The sequence below is a fragment of the Coturnix japonica genome, chromosome 28, assembly GCF_001577835.2.
Source record: "Coturnix japonica isolate 7356 chromosome 28, Coturnix japonica 2.1, whole genome shotgun sequence".
Lineage (NCBI taxonomy): Eukaryota > Metazoa > Chordata > Aves > Galliformes > Phasianidae > Coturnix > Coturnix japonica.
Genome location: NC_029543.1, coordinates 782,592 through 800,929, shown reverse-complemented (window position 1 = coordinate 800,929; position 18,338 = coordinate 782,592). Strand labels below are relative to the sequence as shown.

Sequence of the window (18,338 nt, the reverse complement as noted above, 5' to 3'; positions counted from 1 at the left end):
CCGCAGTGATCGAACCCCTACACCCCACTGCGATGGGTCCGGCAGGAGACACGACGTTGGAGGAGCCATATCATCACCATATCAAATTTATTACTTCCAGTGGCACTAATACACGGGTTGATGCTCATGATGACGATGACACACAACAGCTCCCTGCCTTCAAACCCCCCCCGGCCCCATTGGGCTCCATTAAACCCCCCCATAGATAAAGGGGGAGCAGCCCCCACCGCCCTCAGCTTCTCCCCCAGCCCAATAAAGCAGAGATTCCTCAAGTCAAATAAATATGGAAGCAGAGTGGAAACGCTTTTCATTGTTACAATGGCACCCAATGGGCCACGATGTGCAACACACAGAGCTCCAAGGCTGGATCAATGCGCTCGGTTGGTTCGGTTCAGTTTTGTGGGGGTTTTTTTTCTTGTTATAAGTCTCCAATCGCTACGAAACTGATTAAGTACAATGCAAAGAGCTGTCACTGCGCTTTGAGCCTGCTGGGATGGTGTTTAGGCTGAGTCCCACAGCAGTGACAGCACATGGGGATGGTGGTGATTACAGCTTGTCCAGGAAGTTATCCAGGGCCGGGATCCCCTCCTTCAGCCCCTTACGTTTGCGGGTCTCGGCCACCACCTGGAAGGGGCGGCTGGTGCTGTCGAAGGGATCCCCGGGCAGGATCTGCCAGTGGTCAAACACACACTGCGGGAAGGCCTGGCCTCCAGTGTTGGACCTCAGGTCGGCTGTGAAACCTGGAGGGAAGAGCAGAGCTGAGTGGGATGGATGCGGGGTCTGACAGCTCCAGCTGCCTCCCCCTGAGCCTCAGCCCCTCGGGGTCCTGCAGCCCCCCCTCCACAGCTGCACCCCCATGTACAGCCCACCCCCCAGGGCAGCTCCAGGCCTTACAGCACAGGGATGTGATGGGGCTCCTGGCAGCACACACTTACCAAAGGACTCGTTGACAGGCAGGAAGGCCTTGACCACAAACATGGGGGTTCCAGCCACTTGGGATTCCTCAAAGACGTGCCCACGCTTCCTGTTCAGCACGCCATAGATGCCACCAACCACCTGCTCCGGGCACTGTGGGACAGAGGGGTCAGGGGCTGCAAACAACACAACTCCACTTTCCTTGGATTTCCTTGGATTTTCCTTACCTGGATTTCCACAAGGTAGATGGGCTCCATGAGCCTGGGCTGAGCCGTGAGCACACAGGCATAGAGGCACCTCCTGGCAGTGGGGATGATCTGCCCACCCCCACGGTGGATGGCGTCAGCGTGCAGGGTCACGTCGTGCACATCGAAGCGGACACCACGCATGTTCTCCTCGCACAGCACACCCTGGAGAGCAAAAGAAGGTTGAGAGGCAGCACCAGGCCAGGCAGCATTCATCCTGCTCCTCCCACCTCTGAGTCACGGCTGCAGGCAGCACTGAGCCCATCTGGCAGCCTGAGCAGCAGCTCCAAAGCTGACACCCACACAGGCACTAACTCACTCACACCACCCCACCTCCTTGGTCGCCCACTGGAAGCCGGCCACCACGCTGTCCTTGATCTCATTCAGGTACTGCACTCCCTTGGTGATGTCAGTCAGGATGTTGGGCCCGGTGCCGTCAGGTCCGAAGCACCAGATCTTCCTGGCCTCGGCGACGTCCCACTCGTATTTCTCAGCCAGGTAACGAGCTCTTTGCTTCAGCTCCTGGCGAGCAGAGACCTCGCCTTTGTCAATGTCTTCGGCCAAACCATCGGGGAAGGGCCGGGCCTTCATGTACAGCCTGTTGTGTTTGTTGGGGGACTTGGAAAGGCACATCACGTTGGATTCCTCGCTGACCGTCTCACGGTAAGACACGACAGGATCTGATTTCTGCAGCCACAAACAGCACAGAAAGGAAGAGCAGTGAAGCCACCGACCTGCAGCTCTGCAGAGCAGAAGGCTGCCAGCCCCTGCTGCAGGGTCAGCAGCAGCCCCTGCTGTTCAGGCTGTGTGTCAATGCCCACCAGGCTGCACACAGCAGCTCTACCTTGATAGGAATGCAAGCGTGGTCCTCCTCCAGATCCTTCAGGCAGATTTCCAAGTGCAGCTCCCCTGCACCAGCAATGATGTGCTCTCCAGACTCCTCAATGATGCACTGAAAAACAAGGAATCATTCATACAGCACATGAGACTGCTGGCTGCAATGCAGTGAAAGCTCCCGCACATGAAACCCCAGCATTTGCCCGATGGGCTCTGATCCTCTGCCTTGACTCCTAGGAGCTGTTTAAGAAGCTCTTTCTGCTGTTGTGGGGATGAGTCAGCACAAGGAGGGAAGCTCCATTCCTTCCCACTCTGGGAGGGCTGGAATTAATAACCAACTGAAGGCTCTCCTGGTGTAACCACAACTAAAGGCTCACAGGACTGGGAGGTTTCCCTACACACTCACCTGCACCATAGGATCAGACTTGGCAAGACGCTTCAGCCCCTCCACCAGCTTGGGCAGGTCTGCAGGGTTCTTGGCTTCCACGGCCACACGCACCACAGGGCTGACACTGAACTTCATGACCCTCATGTTGTGAGCGTGCTCGAAGGTGGTGATGGTTCCAGTCTTCACCAGGAACTGATCAACGCCAACCAGCCCAACAATGTTTCCACAAGGCACGTCCTCAATGGGTTCAACGTAGCGGCCCATCATGAGGATGGTCCTGTAAGAATAAAAGGCTGTTTTGTGGCCTTGGAGGATAAGGACCCAAGACAGCGCTGGAGCCACAAATGGGATTGAGAGCTGCCCTCATTCTGCACCCAGCCAGGACCAACCTTTGGATTGGCTTCAGGTACAGATCCTCCTTCTTGCCAGGCGTGTAGTTGGGTCCCATGATTCTGACTTTCAAGCCAGTTGATACAAGACCAGAGAAAACCCGACCAAAAGCATAGAATCGTCCCTTGTCAGAGGTTGGCACCATTTTAGAGATGTACATCATCAGGGGGCCCTTGGGATCGCAGTTCTTAATACCTGAGGAGAAGGAAGCAGATTTCATTGAGAAATACCTCTGGTGCTCAGCAGACCCACCTGCTTCCCCCATCCTCTCGTTACCAGACCTGTGCCCGGCAGTGCCCCCCACTGTTCTGACAGCTGACCAGCCCAACACAGAGCAAGATCAGATTGCCCAAAGATCTTTTAAACGAATACAGGCTCAGCCTGAGCTGCCACCACACACCCTGGCTGCTCTCCAGTTACTTAGCAAGCTCAGCACTCCCAAGTCAAGATCTTGCTTGGTAAGCCTGTTTGATCCACACTAGCAAAGCTACAGGCTCAAGAATTACAAAAGCTACTAAGCTGTTGGCTTTGGAGAGCAAGAGAGTTCCAGGTACTTTAGTCCGCTGAACACTTCTGCAAAGAGATTCCCTGGCAGCAAAGCAGCAGCCTCGCATACCTATGGCAGCCTCATCATCAGGGGGCCCCTCATAGAGCAGCTCACAGCGGTACTTCTGGGCTGTGACAGGAGAAGGCAGGTGGATGGTGATCATCTGGAGCAGGGCATCTCCGGCAGGCAGCCACCGCCTCATCACAGCCTGAGCAGAGAGCAGAGGGTGAGAGCCAGGCAGGCGGCTCAGAGCCCAGCAGTCAGCCTCGCCTCCCTCGCTCCCCTCTAAGTGACCAGCAGCACCTTCCTACCCAAGCAGGGTTTGCAGCTGCAGAGCAAACTCATACAGCTGGATCAGCCCAACCCCAGACCTCTTCTCACAGAGGATTCAGACCAATCTCACCTTCAGCAGGGGTTTGCCCTCCTTGTCCTTATCCTCGCTGTCAAGCTTGATGTCCAGTTTGTCAATCAGTTTAGCTGCCTCCTCTTTCTTGAAGGTCATGATTGCATCAAACACCTACGAGAGCAGCAGCAGTTAGGAATGCCTCTCAGGACCCAGTGTGAGAGCAGCACCATCTCTAAGGAGAACCCGTGCCCATCACCACAAGGACTCTCAGACACACACCTGCCTTCCCACACCTACTATCAGCTCCCCTGCTGCACACAGCAATGAGCTCAGCTCGTGTCAGATACTCAAATTTCTTCAATCAAACAAGTCAGGTCAAAGTGAAGAAATTTTCCATCATCATGAACTGCAGCAGAACAAAAGAGCTCAGGGCATCAGCAAGGGCAGAGCAGCAAGGAACACACCTTGAAGATGGGATCGAGGATGAGCTGGCAGAAGGTCCTAGGCAGTTTCTTTCCATCAGGGCCAGTAGCAGATTTGCTGAACTTGCCAGTAGAAGGATCAAAGTATCTGCAGAGAAAATAAGCCAACAAATACCAATGTTCAGCTCAGGTGTAAAAGCGTGGTGGTTTTTTACTCTGGTTAGCTCAGGAGTGGAAAAAAAACACAAGGATTGAATCACTGAGCCTGAACGTCTGCACTGCCAGGTTAAGGGTGCACAGAGCTGGTGAGGGATTACAACCCAGAGTTACTCACCTGTCTCCCCACAGCTTCTTCATCATGTCTTCTACTTTCTTGGCACGCTCAGATGGATTCATCTGGGCATCACCCTTGGCAGCAAACTTTGCAACGTACATTTCAGCAAACTGTTTCAAAGTGAAAGCCCAGCCGTGCAGGCCAGAACCAAAGCCAACAGTACCAAGCACCGGATCGATCTGAAAGGGAAAAGGAACAGCTGGGTTACAGAGGATCAGCTGCAGAGGGCTACAGCAGTCAGCCCAGGCAAACCAAACACACTGCAAGCCTCCACCAAGAGCCTGAAGGTGGGGCTTCAGAGCTACAGAAGCACTGAGCACTTCTGTGACAGCACCTGCCCAGAGGGACTGACTGGCTCAACATCTGCTTAGACCTGTCAGACTGTAATCCTTAATGGAAACACCAGTAGAAAAATCTACGATTCGTTTGTTTCTCAACAGCAACAAAGCACAAAGGTTTCCTCAGGACCTGCAGCTGAACAGGCCTTGCACTCAGCTCAGAGTCCAGCAGGGAGTGAAGGGATCAACATCCCCAAGTGCCATCCAGCCTCATGCAGTGCAGGGCCTGTGCCCCGTGTCAGGTGAGCAAGGAAAGACCTTTCAAGAGGAGGACCCCTTCCTAGACAGAATGCACACTTGTGTTTCTATTCTTCATTGCATGGGTGCCTCCACTTCTCCAGCCTCACTCCTCCCCTGGAGGGAGGAAAGCACTGCTACCAAACACAGTTGCTCCCTCCTGCTGAAGGGGCACCCACAGCCATTCACTCACCATGATGTTTCCCATTGGACCGCTTTCTCCTTCCCCATACGTGGAGATGATGACGTTCACGTTCTCCACAATCCTCTGGAAGGTCTGGTACAGCTCCTCAGGATCCAGCTGCAGCTCCAGCAGTGCCCGGTCCATCTTGTTCATCATCAGGACAGGTTTGATCCTCTCAGCGATGGCCTGACGCAGCACAGTCTCTGTCTGCACACACACACCTGCCCAACACAGGACAATTAGTTCTCCTCACCTTCAGATCAACCCAACTCAGGTTGCAGTCACACATGGCTGCAAAAACCTCACCAGAGACGCAGTCGACAACAACCAGGGCACCATCAGTGACACGCAGAGCAGCAGTGACCTCCGAGGAGAAATCCACGTGCCCAGGAGAGTCAATCAGGTTGATCAAGAAACCAGAACCATCCTTGCTCTGCTTGATGAATGCCAGATCGTTGTCAGAGAGCTCATAGAACAGAGAAATAGCTCTGAAAGGGAAAAAGAGCTGTTAGTATCACCCCATTGCCCCTCTGCAACACTCTGAAGCAAAAGCAGTTAGAAACATTCTTGTATCCTTTACTATTTATTTTCAGACAGCTGCATCCAGCTTCCAGGGTTTCATGAACCACTGAATGGCCTGGGTTGAAAAGGACCCCAATGCTCATCCAGTTCCAACCCTCTGCTGTGTGTAGGGTCCCAGGCTGCCCACAGCCACATCCAGCCTGGCCCTGAATGCCTGCAGGGATGGGGCATCCACAGCCTCCTCGGGCAACCTGTTCCAGTGCATCACCCCCCACTGGGTGAAAAACATCCTCCTAAGATCCAACCTAAACCTCCCATAACAGGAAGAAATGATCATGAGAGGCGAGTGGGGAAGATGCTCAGGAGCATCCACAAAAACCTCTGCTTTTTATGCTTCCCTGAAATCATAACCCCCTGATATCGTGAGCTGCCAAATAGAGCGCACCTCCTCTCAGCTGCTTTTCCCACCAGCCTAAATCCCTTCTGGTCCCTCCCACCTCCTCAGCATCAGTCCATGGTGAGGCAGCTGGACCTGCAGGCAGTGACACTCCCAAGGAGGTCAGCTGCTCACCAGACAAACCTCACAGCCACCAGCGCCATTACACACAGCTGGTGCCAGAAACAGGAGGCCAAAGTCACACTGCAGGAGCACGTCAATCTCCCAGCAGCCATCAAGGTAACGCTCAGTGACTCACCACAGGGCAATCAATACTTGCCCCTTTGTTTAAGCAATCCACGCAGGGAAGAAAAATAAACCTAAACCTCTGAACAACAAGACAAGAGAAAGGCTGATGGGATCATCTTCATCTCAAGGTGAAACCAGGGTAGGATTCAAAGCACCCCCAGGGTCAGTCCGTGCGATGGGAACAGGGGGGCACCCGAAGGAGCAGCACTCACGTCGATTTGATGGTGATGCACCGTTCCTGCTCGTCCTTCCTGGTGTCAGTGAAGCGGGTCTCCCCCGCGCGGGCAGAGGCGATGATCCCAGCTTTACACACCAGGGAATCAGTCAGGGTCGACTTGCCGTGATCGACGTGTGCGATCACTGACATATTCCTGATGTTGGCCTTTTTGTCCATGATGGCCCGTATCTGATCTACCGTGAAGTTCACCTTGGAAAGAAAGGAAGAAGGGAGGAATGGGAGACGAGCTACGTAACAGCAAAGCTCCATTTCTTCCTACGTGGCGCTGTCAGGTTTAACCTCAAGGAATGAAGCACTGAGGGCACTGCAGAGCGCCGGGCCGGCACTGCAGCAGCCAGCGATGTGTCCTCAAACCCCCCCGCACTGACAGCGCTCAATGCACCGCAGCCCCCCCTCCATCCTCACCCCTCATTAATTAAAGGGGGAAACCGAGGAGCCGCAGCGTTACGTAATCGCTCCGGGAGCTGCCCGGCCCCCATCACAGCACCGGGAATTAAAGCCCTACGGGATACACGGAGCGCCGGGTTAACGGCGCCCCACCAGGCCCCGGCCCCACCCGTGTCCCCTCACAGCGGCCCGGGACGCAGCGCTAGGCCTCGCCCCGCAGCGGGACCCTCCCGGCCCTCCCGGAGCGGACATCCCCACCCGCACAGCCCACACGGGACCCGCTGAGCTCCATCCGAACGGCGGCGGGACGCGGGGCCTCACCATGGTGGCGGATGGAGGCGGATTCTCCGGGGCGGGGGGTTACAGCAATGGCGGCGGTGGCGGCGGCCCTGTCTCGCTGGCGAGCGCAGAGCGGGCGGAAGAGAACGCTGACGTCAACCGCCCCCCTTTTATAGGGCGGCGCCGGCCGGAAGGAGGAGCCTACGCGTGCGCGTGCGCAGATGCGACTATCTAGCACCCCCCGCTGCCGGCAGCTCTATGGTCGGGCGGTCAGGTCCTCCGAGGGCCGCAGTCAGGATCCACGCGGTCCCCGCTCAGAACCCGCAGCGGAAACAACGCGGTCACAGCGGGTACAACCCGGACAACGTGCCCGGGGCGCTGCTCAAGGCCTCGAGAGCGGCTCCGCCTTTACCCGGAGCGCTGGGCCGTCCAAAGCGGCACCGGGCCGGGCTGGGCGAGCACCGCCCATAGCGGCGTCTATGGACTAGGTGCGCATGCACCGGCCGGAACTGCGGAGGGCATGGAGCTCACTAGCGCCCCCTGCAGGCCGGGAGGAGCGGGGGTGGGCAGGGGGCTGCAATGGAGGCACGGGATGGAAGTAGTGTGATGTCTGTGTTATGGAGCGCAAATATCAGCTCGAAAACTGGAGGTCTTCTATTGAGACATCAATAGATTCCTCTATCTATAGAGCCCTCTGATCCCTCTATCAATAGATGGGTTTTGAGTGATGTTTTCTAGTTGATGAGCCTCACTGCAACTTAGGGACACGCTGCTGGCCCCATTGTGTTATTGTTATTATTAGGATTAGGACCCCATTATTATTGTTATTAGGATTGTATTCAGAGAGACTGACAACACAGCACCCAACCTGACACCCCAGCCATACGTAAGGAACTCAGGACACTGGTAAGCCAGTCCGAGCACACTGTCTGTGATGTCAATTAGGCTGAAAGGCAGCCAGGCAGGTATCCCCATCACCGGCTCCCATAGGCTAAATACATTACAAATATCACCATGCTCAGAAGCTGGGACTATAAGCACATATAGGCATATAATGACCCTCAGTCCTAACCCGTCCCCTTCCCTCTCCCCGTACCCATGTAAGGCAGCCCACAGGTAAAGAAAAGAAAGCAGGAGAGCTGTCATTAGCTCTGCTGTCCTCCCTCCATCCCCGCATCCTCCATCCTCTCCGTCCCGTTTTAGGGGCGCGGTCCCTTTAAGACCCCCGGAAGGCGGAGCGGGGCGGGGTGGCTCTATTGCGCCTGCGCGTTGCGGCGGCGGCCTCCGAGGTGAGGAACTCGAAATTGATTGGTCGACGCGTCTCCCGCGCGCCCCTCCCCTCGCCGCTAGGCGTCACGTGACCCGGCGGCGGCTCCCGGCGCGGTGGACGCTGGAGGCCAAGATGGCGGCGGAGCTGGTGGAGGCCAAAGTGAGTGAACGGCGGCGGCGGAGGCGGCTCGGAGAGACCGGGCCGGGCGGGAGCGGGATGAGGGCTCAGCTGCCGCCCCTCACAGCGCGGAACCGGCGGCGGGCGGGGCGGTTCGACGGGTGGGAGCTGGGGGGCGGCACCCCGGGACCGCCCCCCCCCTCCCCGCCATCCCGGTTCGTTGTCCCGTTTTACCTCAGGGCCGAACATCCCCGGGATGAGGCCTGTGCGGGGCTAAAGGCCTCGGGGCGGGGCGGCAGCAACGGGGCTGCCCTGCATCCATCTCCTGTCACAGCCCACAAGGGACAAGGGCTGCTTGTGGTGGCAATGGGAGGGCGGGGGGCGGCCCAACTGAGTGCCCACCCTATAACCTGTAACCTATAGCCTATAACCTGTAGCCTATAAACTATAGCCTATAACCTATAGCCTATAACCACCCAGTGTTTGAGTTGGGGGGGGCTGTGAGTGCCCCCCTGTAATATATAACCTATAACCTATAACCAACCAGTGTTTGAGTTGGGGGGGGGGCTGTGAGTGCCCCCCTATAACCTATAACCTGTAACCTATAACCACACAGTGTTTGGGGGGGGCTGTGAGTGCCCTGAGTGCCCCCCTATAACCTATAACCACCCACTGTTTGGGGGGGGGCTGTGGAGCTCCTGACCCCCCCACTCAGTGCTCCCCCAATATTGAGTTATTATGGGGCTCATAGAGAGGTTGTGTGGCACTCTTGGCTCTATGGTGCAGCTGTTTGAAGGGATCCGCTTGGTTGAGCCCATCCCTGCAGTGGGGTCTCTATGGGGTTGGGGTCAGCCAACAAGCAGGGATGTGGCTGAAAGGAGACGTTTTATGAGGCCCTCTGGTCCCCATCTCACAGCTGTTCGGCCCCTCTTGGTTGCTGTGGGCCCAGGACCCCTCTGCAGGAGATGTGCTGCCTCCTTTACACAGCACAGCTGATGCTCGGAGCCAGGATGGAGCTGACCTCAGTGCTAAGGGATCTCAGCGCTTCATGCAGATCCCAGCCTCAGTGACACGTTGTTATTGTTTAATGAGACTTGCTCTGGAGCAATACAGGTCCTGAATCTAAGGCTGAAGGCTGTTGGTTCCGACCCCAAAGGCTGTTGGTTCTGCAGCAGAAGTGCCAAGTGAGTTGTGCTGTGGGAGCAGTGAGCGTAGGAGCGCTGCTGTGCTGCTGGGAGCAGCGTTGTGGCCGTGCCGTGCTTATCTTTGCTGATACACGTTTATCCTTGAATGTGCCCCAGTGAAGACGGCACGCTCTCCGTTCTGTACCGTTCTGAAGCACAAACTAAATTCCTCCAGGGTCACACAGGTGCTGCATCACAAAGCAATGAACCCACATCTCTTGTCATAGCAGTTAAATGTCCTTCTCTCCTCTTGCAAGTTGTCTGTTTCCTTCCCTCTCCTTCTGGGAGAGCAGAGCCCCGTCCTATGGCTGCTTCTGCTCTTTGCTGTGGGATGGCAGAGGTCTTGAATTCCTGTGTTTTCCACAATCTATGGAAGCTGCGGAGGGGGTACACATGGTTGGCTATCAAGTGGACTCTTAGGGCAGCTTGAATCTTGACAAAAACCTGCTTTATAAGCTTGATGGCCCTTTGCCATGCAAGACAAGCATGACGTCCATCTGACTGCTTTCAGCAGAGGCCATTTCTAGCTCCTAGTCTGCTGTAGCATTGGACTCCCTTTAAACCTGCTGATGGTTCCAGGCCTCCTGAGCTCCCACAGCAGCAGGAAAGTGCATTAGTGAAGGTAGGGATTGTTTTCACCTCTTATCAAAGCACTGACATCCCCAGCAGCAGCCCTGGGTGCTGGCTGTGAGCGTGGGGGAGTGCTTGGCAAAGCCCCCGCCTGCAGGCATTGTTCTCATGGGAACGCACTGCTCTCTTCAGTCTTCTCTTCCCATAGCTGGAAATATACGTGCTCGGTTCTTTCTTCAGGTTCTACATGTCTAAGAAGAGCTCTAGAGGGTTTGTTTTGCCTGTGGAAACAGCACAGAGGTGCACTGAAGGACCAGCAGCCCCCTTCACTTTAGTGTTCTGTTTTCTCCCTTCTTTTGCTCTTTAAACCCTTCAGAGACTCAGGGAAGTGCTTTAAGCTCCTGCCTGGTGTTAATACACTGAGCTGCACTGACACCAGTATGATGTGTGTTGGAGTTTTCTCCTCCGTGCTCACTGTTAGAATCATTGTTGGGTGTCTATCACTTTATTGAGTGACTCGTGTTCTGTGGTCTGGGTGGGTCGGTGGGTTCCGAGCCATAGAGAACAGGAAGAACTTTCTCTTTGCCTTCGTATCACTGTAAGAACATCTTTAATTTTTTTATCCCCTAGAACATGGTGATGAGTTTCCGAGTCTCAGATCTTCAGATGTTGCTGGGTTTTGTTGGCAGGAGTAAAAGCGGACTTAAACACGAACTAGTCACCAGAGCATTGCAGCTGGTCCAATTTGACTGCAGCCCTGAGGTTTTCAAGAAGATCAAGGAGCTCTACGAGACCCGTTATGCCAAGAAGAGCTCCGAGGCCCCGCAGCCGCACCGCTCCCCTGAGGCACTCCCCATTCACTCTTCATACGACCGTGGGAGCGCCATGGCTCGGACTTCTATCTCCACCCCCAACATTGACTATCCCACTCTCTATGGGAAATACCTGAACGAACTGGGCAGGTTGCCCCCTAAAGCTGTGAAGCCTGAAGTCCGCCTGGTGAAGCTGCCCTTCTACAACACCCTGGATGAGCTGCTGAAGCCCACGGAGCTCGGTGAGTTTTCTGTGCTCTTCATCTGCTGGGCTTGGTCTGGTAGATGGAAACAAAACAGGTGCGAGTGTCCAAAAGGTTGAATTTCAAGGGGTTGAAAATGAGATTTTCCAAGGCTCTGTGAAGGACAGACTGATGCACATGGTGGTGGATGTCAACTTTCCCCCTTTTTTTTTCCCCCCATGATAATTGAAGTGTGTAGAACATTATAGAATCACAGAATGGCCTGGGTTGCAAAGGCCCACAGTGCTCATCCAGCTCCAACCCCCTGCTGTGTGCAGGGTCACCAACCAGCAGCCCAGGCTGCCCAGAGCCACATCCAGCCTGGCCTTGAATGCCTGCAGGGATGGGGCATCCACAGCCTCCTTGGGCAACCTGTTCCAGGGCATCACCAACCACTGGGTGAAAAACTTCCTCCTAAGTTCCAACCCAAACCTCTCCATCTCAGTTTAAAACCATTCCCCCTCATTCTGTCTCACTATCCAGGATCCCAGCTGCAGAGGTCCTGCCCTTGGTTTGCTCCTTCCTCACAGTAACCTCATGCAGTGTCAGTCAATTTCAGTGTTGTTTGTGGGGTTCAGCTCCCAAGGACAGTTTGCAGAGTCCTCCTGGGCTTTGGAAGCTTTATGTCTGGGCTCATTCTGAAGGTTGCTGGTTGAGCTCTGCCTTAAAAATCGATTTCCTGCTGTTGGAATGAACTGATGGCAGCTGCAGCCATACAAGGCCCAGCACAGATTTGCAATGCAGCAGCATCCATCCCAGAGAAAGGATGGAACTCAGTTACCTGGAGGTCTTCAGCTTTAAAACCTTTAAGATCTGCAGCCTCGAGTTCCCATATCTCAGGCTTAATTCTAAGCAGACTGAAGGCATTTGATCTCAAAATGAGGGATAGAGAAGAGGGCAGTCGATGCTGGCTCCTACCAGCACTGCCTCTTGGAGCCGTTCCTGTGCTGCTGCATTTCATTCTGAGTTCATCTGTTGGTCGGCAGGTGGAGGCCAAAGAAGGCTCAGAGCAGTGAGCAGCGTCAGAGGAGCTGCCATCAGAATGATGTGTTTCTTTTCTCCTTTTCAGTTCCACAGAACAGTGAGAAGCTTCAGGAAAGCCCGTGTATCTTCGCATTGACGCCGAGACAAGTGGAGCTGATCCGAAACTCCAGGTACTCCTCCCTGGGTGCTCTTACCTGGAGATATTGCAGCCCAGCGCTTCCTCTGTGCCACCCTGCACAAAGCTGATCCTTAATGCCCTTTTCTCCCAAATCCAAATACATGAAGAGAATTTTCACCATTAGTCATACATAAGCACAGTAGTTTTGCAGCTGTGGCTTCAAGGGGTGTCTGTGAGGATCAGCCCGTCTTCCTGCTATGGCAGTGCCCCACTGTACCTGCATGGATCCAGAAGCACCACATGAGCTCAGCTGCCATCCCCTCCACCCCTATGTCAGAAATATTTAGTTGGATAAGTAAGCAGAGTCTTGGAGGAACGCAGTCAGACCCAACACCAGAGAGGGGTCCTCTGAATGCTGACATGCAGCAGTAGAAAATGCCAGGAGAACCAGGGTCCTTTCTGTTTTTCTTTATGTAAGTTTCTGTTTCTTCCTTGCTTTCCCAGGGAGTTGCAGCCCGGTGTGAAGTCGGTTCAGGTGGTGCTCAGGTACGTCTGAGTGTGGATTTAATATGAGGAGCCACAAGGGGAGGAGGGGAACACATCGCTGGGTTCAGTAAGGTGCAGTGTGGTGGTATTCAGAGCTGCCAAGAGGAGTTAGACCAACCTCGCTGCTGGCACACATCAGACAAGCATCTGATGCTTTCTGACACCTTCCTGCCTGAGTCAGCAGCAAACAGCAGCGTATCCCATTTCCATACAATCACGGAATGGCCTGGGTTGAAAAGGACCACAATGGTCAACCAGTTCCCCCTCACCCTGTCACTATCCATGATCCCAAATGCGGAGGTCCTGCCCTTGGTTTGGCTTTCAGTATGGGCAGAGGAGGAAGCGTGGCCTGGTGGTGATGGTTGGCTGCTGGTTGTTGTGTAGAGCTTTGAACCAGGACAGGTGTTTGAGGAGCCGTGTGGTTTCTTTGCAGGATCTGTTACACAGACACCAGTTCCCCCCAGGAGGATCAATACCCCCCCAACATTGCTGTGAAAGTGAACCACAGTTACTGCTCCGTGCCGGTAAGTCAGCTGGGCTGGGAGGCACCACGTCAGGGGGGCTCATGCAGGTGATCCTTCTGCTGAGTGCAGACAAGAAGCCAGAGCAGAGCAGTTATTGGTTTAGCTTTCAGATGGGTTGGCTGTTAATGAAGTGTTTCACAAGGATTCCTTTTCACTCTGTGCTGCGTTGCACCGCTCAGCTCCCCTCTTCCTAACTGTGGCTGGGTTAGAAGGCAGCGAGGCTGATGTGTGAGTGTTCCTTCCCAGCAGCATCTTCAGCCTATAAACAACACGAATCTTTCCACTTTAGGGCTACTACCCATCAAACAAACCTGGGGTGGAACCCAAGCGGCCCTGCCGGCCCATCAACCTCACGCACCTCATGTATTTGTCTGCGGCCACCAATCGCATCACTGTCACCTGGGGGAACTACGGGAAGGTACGAGCTGTGGGGAGGCACCCAGGGCTATATGGGGAGCGCAGGAGAGCCCCGTGCTCAGCCCTTCCCTTCCTCCTCTCCTCAGAGCTATTCCGTGGGGTTGTACTTAGTGCGGCAGATGACCTCAGCGGAGCTGCTGCAGAGGTTGAAAACCATTGGGATCAAACATCCAGAGCTCTGCAAAGCGCTGGGTGAGTATTTGTGGGCGGGGGTCTGTGGGGGGGCTCACTGTGCACCCACCTGCTGGGCGTTCCTGGCTGCCAGGCTGCTGGAAATGTGTGTGAGAGCTGAGTTTTGTGCTATTCCTTCCCTCCAGTCACATAAAACGCTTCTTATTTGGACAGGCTCACCAAGGTGTTTGTTTATCATGTGAAATTGCCCCCAGATCCCAGGGAATAAGGTTCATCCTGCTTGTGCTAATAACCTGATAACTCATTAGATGAATGGACTTCTTTCTGGGCGTTGTGGCTCCTTCTGTCCTCCCTTTTGCTCCCCAGCAGCACAGGGATGGTGACAGCAGGCTCCTGCTGGCTGGGAAGGCTGGGCTGTGGGGAAGGGGAGCAGCCCTGAGGTCGGGGGCTGCAGGAAGAAGCTTTCCTGCCTGGCCTGCAGCCTGTGTGCTGCTGAGCGCTGAGCCATGCAGGTTGTGCATTGCTGCTGCAGTGCTGTGCTGTTCTCTCTGCCCCTGAGGGCTCCTCACCCTGCACTGTGAGACGCCTCCATGTTGAAGTTAATTTTATCACCCTTTGCTCTTCCTGCAGTAAAAGAGAAGCTACGTTTGGACCCAGACAGTGAAATCGCTACAACAGGCGTTCGGGTGTCTCTCATCTGCCCGGTGAGTCTCTGCAATACCTCCTAAGTGTGGTTACATCCAGAAAACCCATCCTGCCAGCTCAGCTTTGCCTTGTGCAGCAGCGCTGCTGTGCTGGAGGGGACACAGCGCTGGCTGTGAGCTCGGCCCTGCTGCTCACCACTGCCCTCCTCCCGCAGCTGGTGAAGATGCGGCTGTCCGTGCCGTGCCGGGCTGAGACCTGCGCCCACCTGCAGTGCTTCGATGCAGTCTTCTACCTTCAGATGAATGAGAAGAAGCCCACGTGGATGTGTCCCGTGTGTGACAAGCCCGCGCCCTACGACCAGCTGATAATTGATGGGTGAGTGTGGGTGCTGCTGTCCTCAGCCCTGGGGTTTTGCTGCTGGGTGAAGCATTCTTTAGTCTGCCCTTCTGGAGCCTGCATGGGAGCAAAGCTGGAAGCGTGTTGTGCTCCTGCATAATGCCCTGACTGCTTGTGGTGGTGTGCTGGAGCAAGGTTTGTCGGTCTGCCCTTCTTGATTTTAGGATTCCCTTAAAGCCTTACGAGCATCGAGCGTTTACTGCCTCACTCTGATGAACCCGCACAATTGGCTGCCCTGGTTGCCAGATGTCACGCTGCGTGGAATAAACCCACTTTATAAGCACACGATAAGGTGATTTTTGATAGGAACCATCTTCCTCTTCTCTTGCTGTGAGCAGGCAGCGCTCGCCACGCTGGGAGCTCGGCTGGGGGGATCTCTGCCAGCTTCTCAAGCAAACATCCCACACCGTGCAGTCCCTGAGGCAGAAGTGCAGGTGCAGCGTTTGCATCAGGAACGTAATCTGTCTTATGTGGGGAATTGGGGCAGCAGATTGCAGGGCACGTTTGGATAAGAGCGAGGCAAGAAACGCGCGTGCTGTGAATGATGGCAGGGGCAGCTCCAGCCCTGCCCTTCCTCCCTTGTCTTGGTCTATGTGGGAGCACTGCTCCCTCTGTCTCTGCACCGGAGCTGTTTGCTTTCTACCATAGAGAGCTTTGGTTCTCCCCAGGTGAGGCCGGCTGGGTGCTCCTGTGGGCAGAGCAGCACCTGGAGGTGCTGGGTGCTGCAGCCAGGCTGCTGTGTGCGCCCAGCTCTGCAGCAGTTCTCCCCCTCCTGGTGGTGGAGCTGCCTGCAGAGCTGCATGGAGGCCTGGCTCCCATCTGGGAGTGAAGGAAGGCAGCAGAGCCCTCTGCTGATCTATGGGCTGGGATCACACAGCTGTGTAATCGACCTTTAGTGCGGCATCACCGCAGTGCTGGGGTGGTGCATGGAGCTGAGCGGTGGGTTGGCACAGGGCTGTGCTGACAGTGCTCTGAGTGCTGCCATGTGTCAGTGCTGCTCTCACCCCGTGCTGGGGCTCCGTGGTGGTGATTGCAGCCAGGGCGGCTGTGCTGAGCAGTGGGGCTGCCCGCAGGGCTGTGTGTGCTGGCACTGGGGGCTGCGTGGGGCCGCAGTGTGCTGCTGTGGGGTGGGCAGCTGCTGCAGTGGCTGTGGGTGTGCAGTGGGGAGCAGAGTGCTGTATGTGGGATCACTGGGCCCTGCTGGGACAGGCAGTGATGGGGGTGGGTGGTTCCTTGGGCACAGCCTGGGCAGTTGCCAGCCCACACGTGGCCTTGGTGGGGTCTGGGGCGTCTGCCTGGGAGGCTCTGCAGAGCTGAGGTGCTTCTAATTCTAATAGCTGCTGGTCCATGGCTCTCAGTGCAGTGCAGAGCGTTGGCTCCCTGCTGGCCAACACAGACCAATGGGGCCCTTCCTCCCACCCAGGCTGCTGTCAAAGATCTTGACTGAGTGTGAGGACGCGGATGAGATCGAGTACCTGGTGGACGGCTCGTGGTGCCCCATCCGAGCGGAGAAGGAGCGCAGCTGCAGCCCGCAGTGCCCCATCCTGGTGCTGGGTGAGTAACCCTGCACCGCACATCTGATGCCCTGAGCCTCATGTTAATTAGAAGAGGCTTTAATTAGTCTTCTCTTTCCCCGACCACTTTCAGGTTCTTCGGATGTGAACGGGCTGTTGCCCACACCTAACGGCAACGGTGAGAACGGCAAAGCTGCTGCTGATGTGGTGGATTTAACACTGGACAGCTCATCGTCGGAGGAGGAGGAGGAGGAGGATGAGGAGGAAGATGACGACGATGAGGGACCCCAACCAAAACGGCGCTGCTCCTACGAGAAGGGTTTGGTTTCTGCCTGCTGACTGCGGAGGCAGCTCTGGATCTCAGAACGGACAGACTTGAATACTCTGGTGCTGAAACTGGAGGGGGGTTGGAGAGCAGCGTCGTCGTCTCCCACCTCATCTCCCATCGACCCCCATCTCTGACTTTCCTATTCCGAATTAACCATTAAAACAAGAGAAAAAAAACAGACAAAAAGCCCACAACCACTGAGCTGCTTCTTGGTTGGAAAACCAGCCCAACTCCAGGCCTGACCCTGAACCAGACTCTGAAGCAAGGAAAGTGTCTTAACCCACGGCTGGGGCTGCAGCTCCGGCTCTGCTGCCCCCCAGCGCAGCCCCACGTGTCTCCAAAGCTGTGCATCTTGATGGTCTCCTTCATTAACCATTCCTGAGTATATCGAGTTCTGCCGGACCCGTGGGGAGGGAGAGAGGGGGTGGGGGGAGGGAGAGCAGAGGGGTGGGTGGGAGGGGAGGGGGATGTTTGTATCACTTGGTATAGAGGGGGGTTTGTAGGGGTGGGGGGGTGAATGGGGAGAGCCGTATGGATGGGAGCGCACTGTTGTAGGGGGGAGCTGGGGCAGCTCTGCACCTCGTGTCCTGGGACACGTCCCGTATCCTTCATCCCCACCCCGAGGTAACGTAGGCGTCGTGCGTAGTGACCCCGTTTAGTTGAGCAGAAGCCATTGGGGGGGAGGGCGGGTGGGGGGTATTGGGGGCTGTGGGGGAGGTGGGGGGGGATGGCTGGCACCACGAACCTGTTGTCTTTTTGAAGTGCAATAACTCGGTGTTTGTGAAGACTCCAAGGGCTGCGCGTCCCCCTCCCCGTTCAGGAGGCGCAGTTGGCGGTGGGGAATCGCAGTTCTCACCAACTCTACCTCGGTTACCAATTCAGGTTTCTCTCAAACCCCCCCAAACCCCCCATCCAGAGCCCCACGGCCGCGCTTCACCCCCAGCATCCATGGGGAAAAGGGGGGGGTCCAGCCTGGAGCAGCGGGGATGTTGGAAGGTTGTTGGCTGGAGGGCGGCTGCAGACCCCCCCCTCCATGTTCACCTCCTAATTTAATTGCTTTTAAAGCTTCCAGGCTCAGAGCCGCTGTTGGAAGCGCCGCGTTCTGGGGCTGTTCTTGTTGTTTGTGTTGGTGGCTCTTCTTTTTTACGGCCTGTTTTTGTTCCCTTCAGTTCCCGGTTCGGTTCTTTTCGGTTCTTTGTTTTTCTGGTTGTTTTTTCTTTTTTGTAAAGAGAAAAAAAAAAAAAA

The 18,338-nt window shown here is 55.5% G+C and overlaps 2 protein-coding genes and 1 non-coding gene across 6 annotated transcripts; 1 reads left to right on the top strand and 2 right to left on the bottom strand.

Annotated features, from left to right (window-relative positions):
- Positions 1 to 282: 282 nt before the first annotated feature.
- Positions 283 to 7,464, bottom strand: EEF2 (eukaryotic translation elongation factor 2). The gene is made up of 15 exons (XM_015886475.1): positions 7,337 to 7,464; positions 6,603 to 6,817; positions 5,490 to 5,671; positions 5,193 to 5,404; positions 4,425 to 4,603; positions 4,133 to 4,238; positions 3,726 to 3,839; positions 3,392 to 3,530; positions 2,775 to 2,970; positions 2,404 to 2,662; positions 2,005 to 2,112; positions 1,494 to 1,847; positions 1,143 to 1,325; positions 936 to 1,068; positions 283 to 740 (listed from the first exon to the last, which is right to left on the bottom strand). The coding sequence occupies exons 1-15, from the start codon at positions 7,337 to 7,339 to the stop codon at positions 547 to 549; spliced, it is 2,577 nt and encodes an 858-aa protein (XP_015741961.1). The 5' UTR covers positions 7,340 to 7,464; the 3' UTR covers positions 283 to 546.
- Positions 4,006 to 4,075, bottom strand: LOC116652454. The gene has a single exon (XR_004305470.1). It is a non-coding gene; the product is annotated as a small nucleolar RNA SNORD37 (small nucleolar RNA).
- Positions 7,465 to 8,605: 1,141 nt separating the features above from the next.
- PIAS4 (protein inhibitor of activated STAT 4) lies at positions 8,606 to 17,287 on the top strand. Of its 4 annotated transcripts, none has more exons than XR_001559702.1 (11): positions 8,606 to 8,723; positions 11,066 to 11,489; positions 12,559 to 12,643; positions 13,096 to 13,137; positions 13,571 to 13,661; positions 13,951 to 14,079; positions 14,165 to 14,270; positions 14,841 to 14,914; positions 15,070 to 15,230; positions 15,416 to 15,543; positions 16,675 to 16,786. XR_001559702.1 is itself a non-coding variant. In XM_015886478.1 (11 exons), exons 1-11 carry the CDS (start codon positions 8,697 to 8,699, stop codon positions 17,102 to 17,104), a joined length of 1,476 nt encoding a protein of 491 aa, XP_015741964.1. In that variant the 5' UTR covers positions 8,606 to 8,696; the 3' UTR covers positions 17,105 to 17,287. The 4 variants fall into 4 exon arrangements, 3 of the variants coding, with proteins under 3 accessions (XP_015741964.1, XP_015741965.1, XP_015741966.1); XM_015886478.1 differs by lacking the exon at positions 15,416 to 15,543 and adding an exon at positions 16,899 to 17,287 and having other exon boundaries at positions 16,675 to 16,805; XM_015886480.2 differs by lacking the exon at positions 15,416 to 15,543 and adding an exon at positions 16,899 to 17,287 and having other exon boundaries at positions 8,614 to 8,723; positions 11,125 to 11,489; positions 16,675 to 16,805.
- The last annotated feature ends 1,051 nt before the right edge of the window (positions 17,288 to 18,338 follow it).

What these genes read in the sequence shown, in the direction of transcription:
- EEF2 (XM_015886475.1), bottom strand. An exon ending in TACCTGAAGCCAATCCAAAG is followed by an intron (nt 2,663 to 2,774) that starts GTTGGTCCTGGC and finishes TTATTCTTACAG; the next exon opens with GACCATCCTCATGATGGGCC. An exon ending in TCCAGTGGGCGACCAAGGAG is followed by an intron (nt 1,326 to 1,493) that starts GTGGGGTGGTGT and finishes TTTGCTCTCCAG; the next exon opens with GGTGTGCTGTGCGAGGAGAA.
- PIAS4 (XM_015886478.1), top strand. Translation starts at nt 8,697, where the DNA reads ATGGCGGCGGAGCTGGTGGAGGCCAAA. An exon ending in GCTGAAGCCCACGGAGCTCG is followed by an intron (nt 11,490 to 12,558) that starts GTGAGTTTTCTG and finishes TCTCCTTTTCAG; the next exon opens with TTCCACAGAACAGTGAGAAG. An exon ending in ACAGTTACTGCTCCGTGCCG is followed by an intron (nt 13,662 to 13,950) that starts GTAAGTCAGCTG and finishes TTTCCACTTTAG; the next exon opens with GGCTACTACCCATCAAACAA.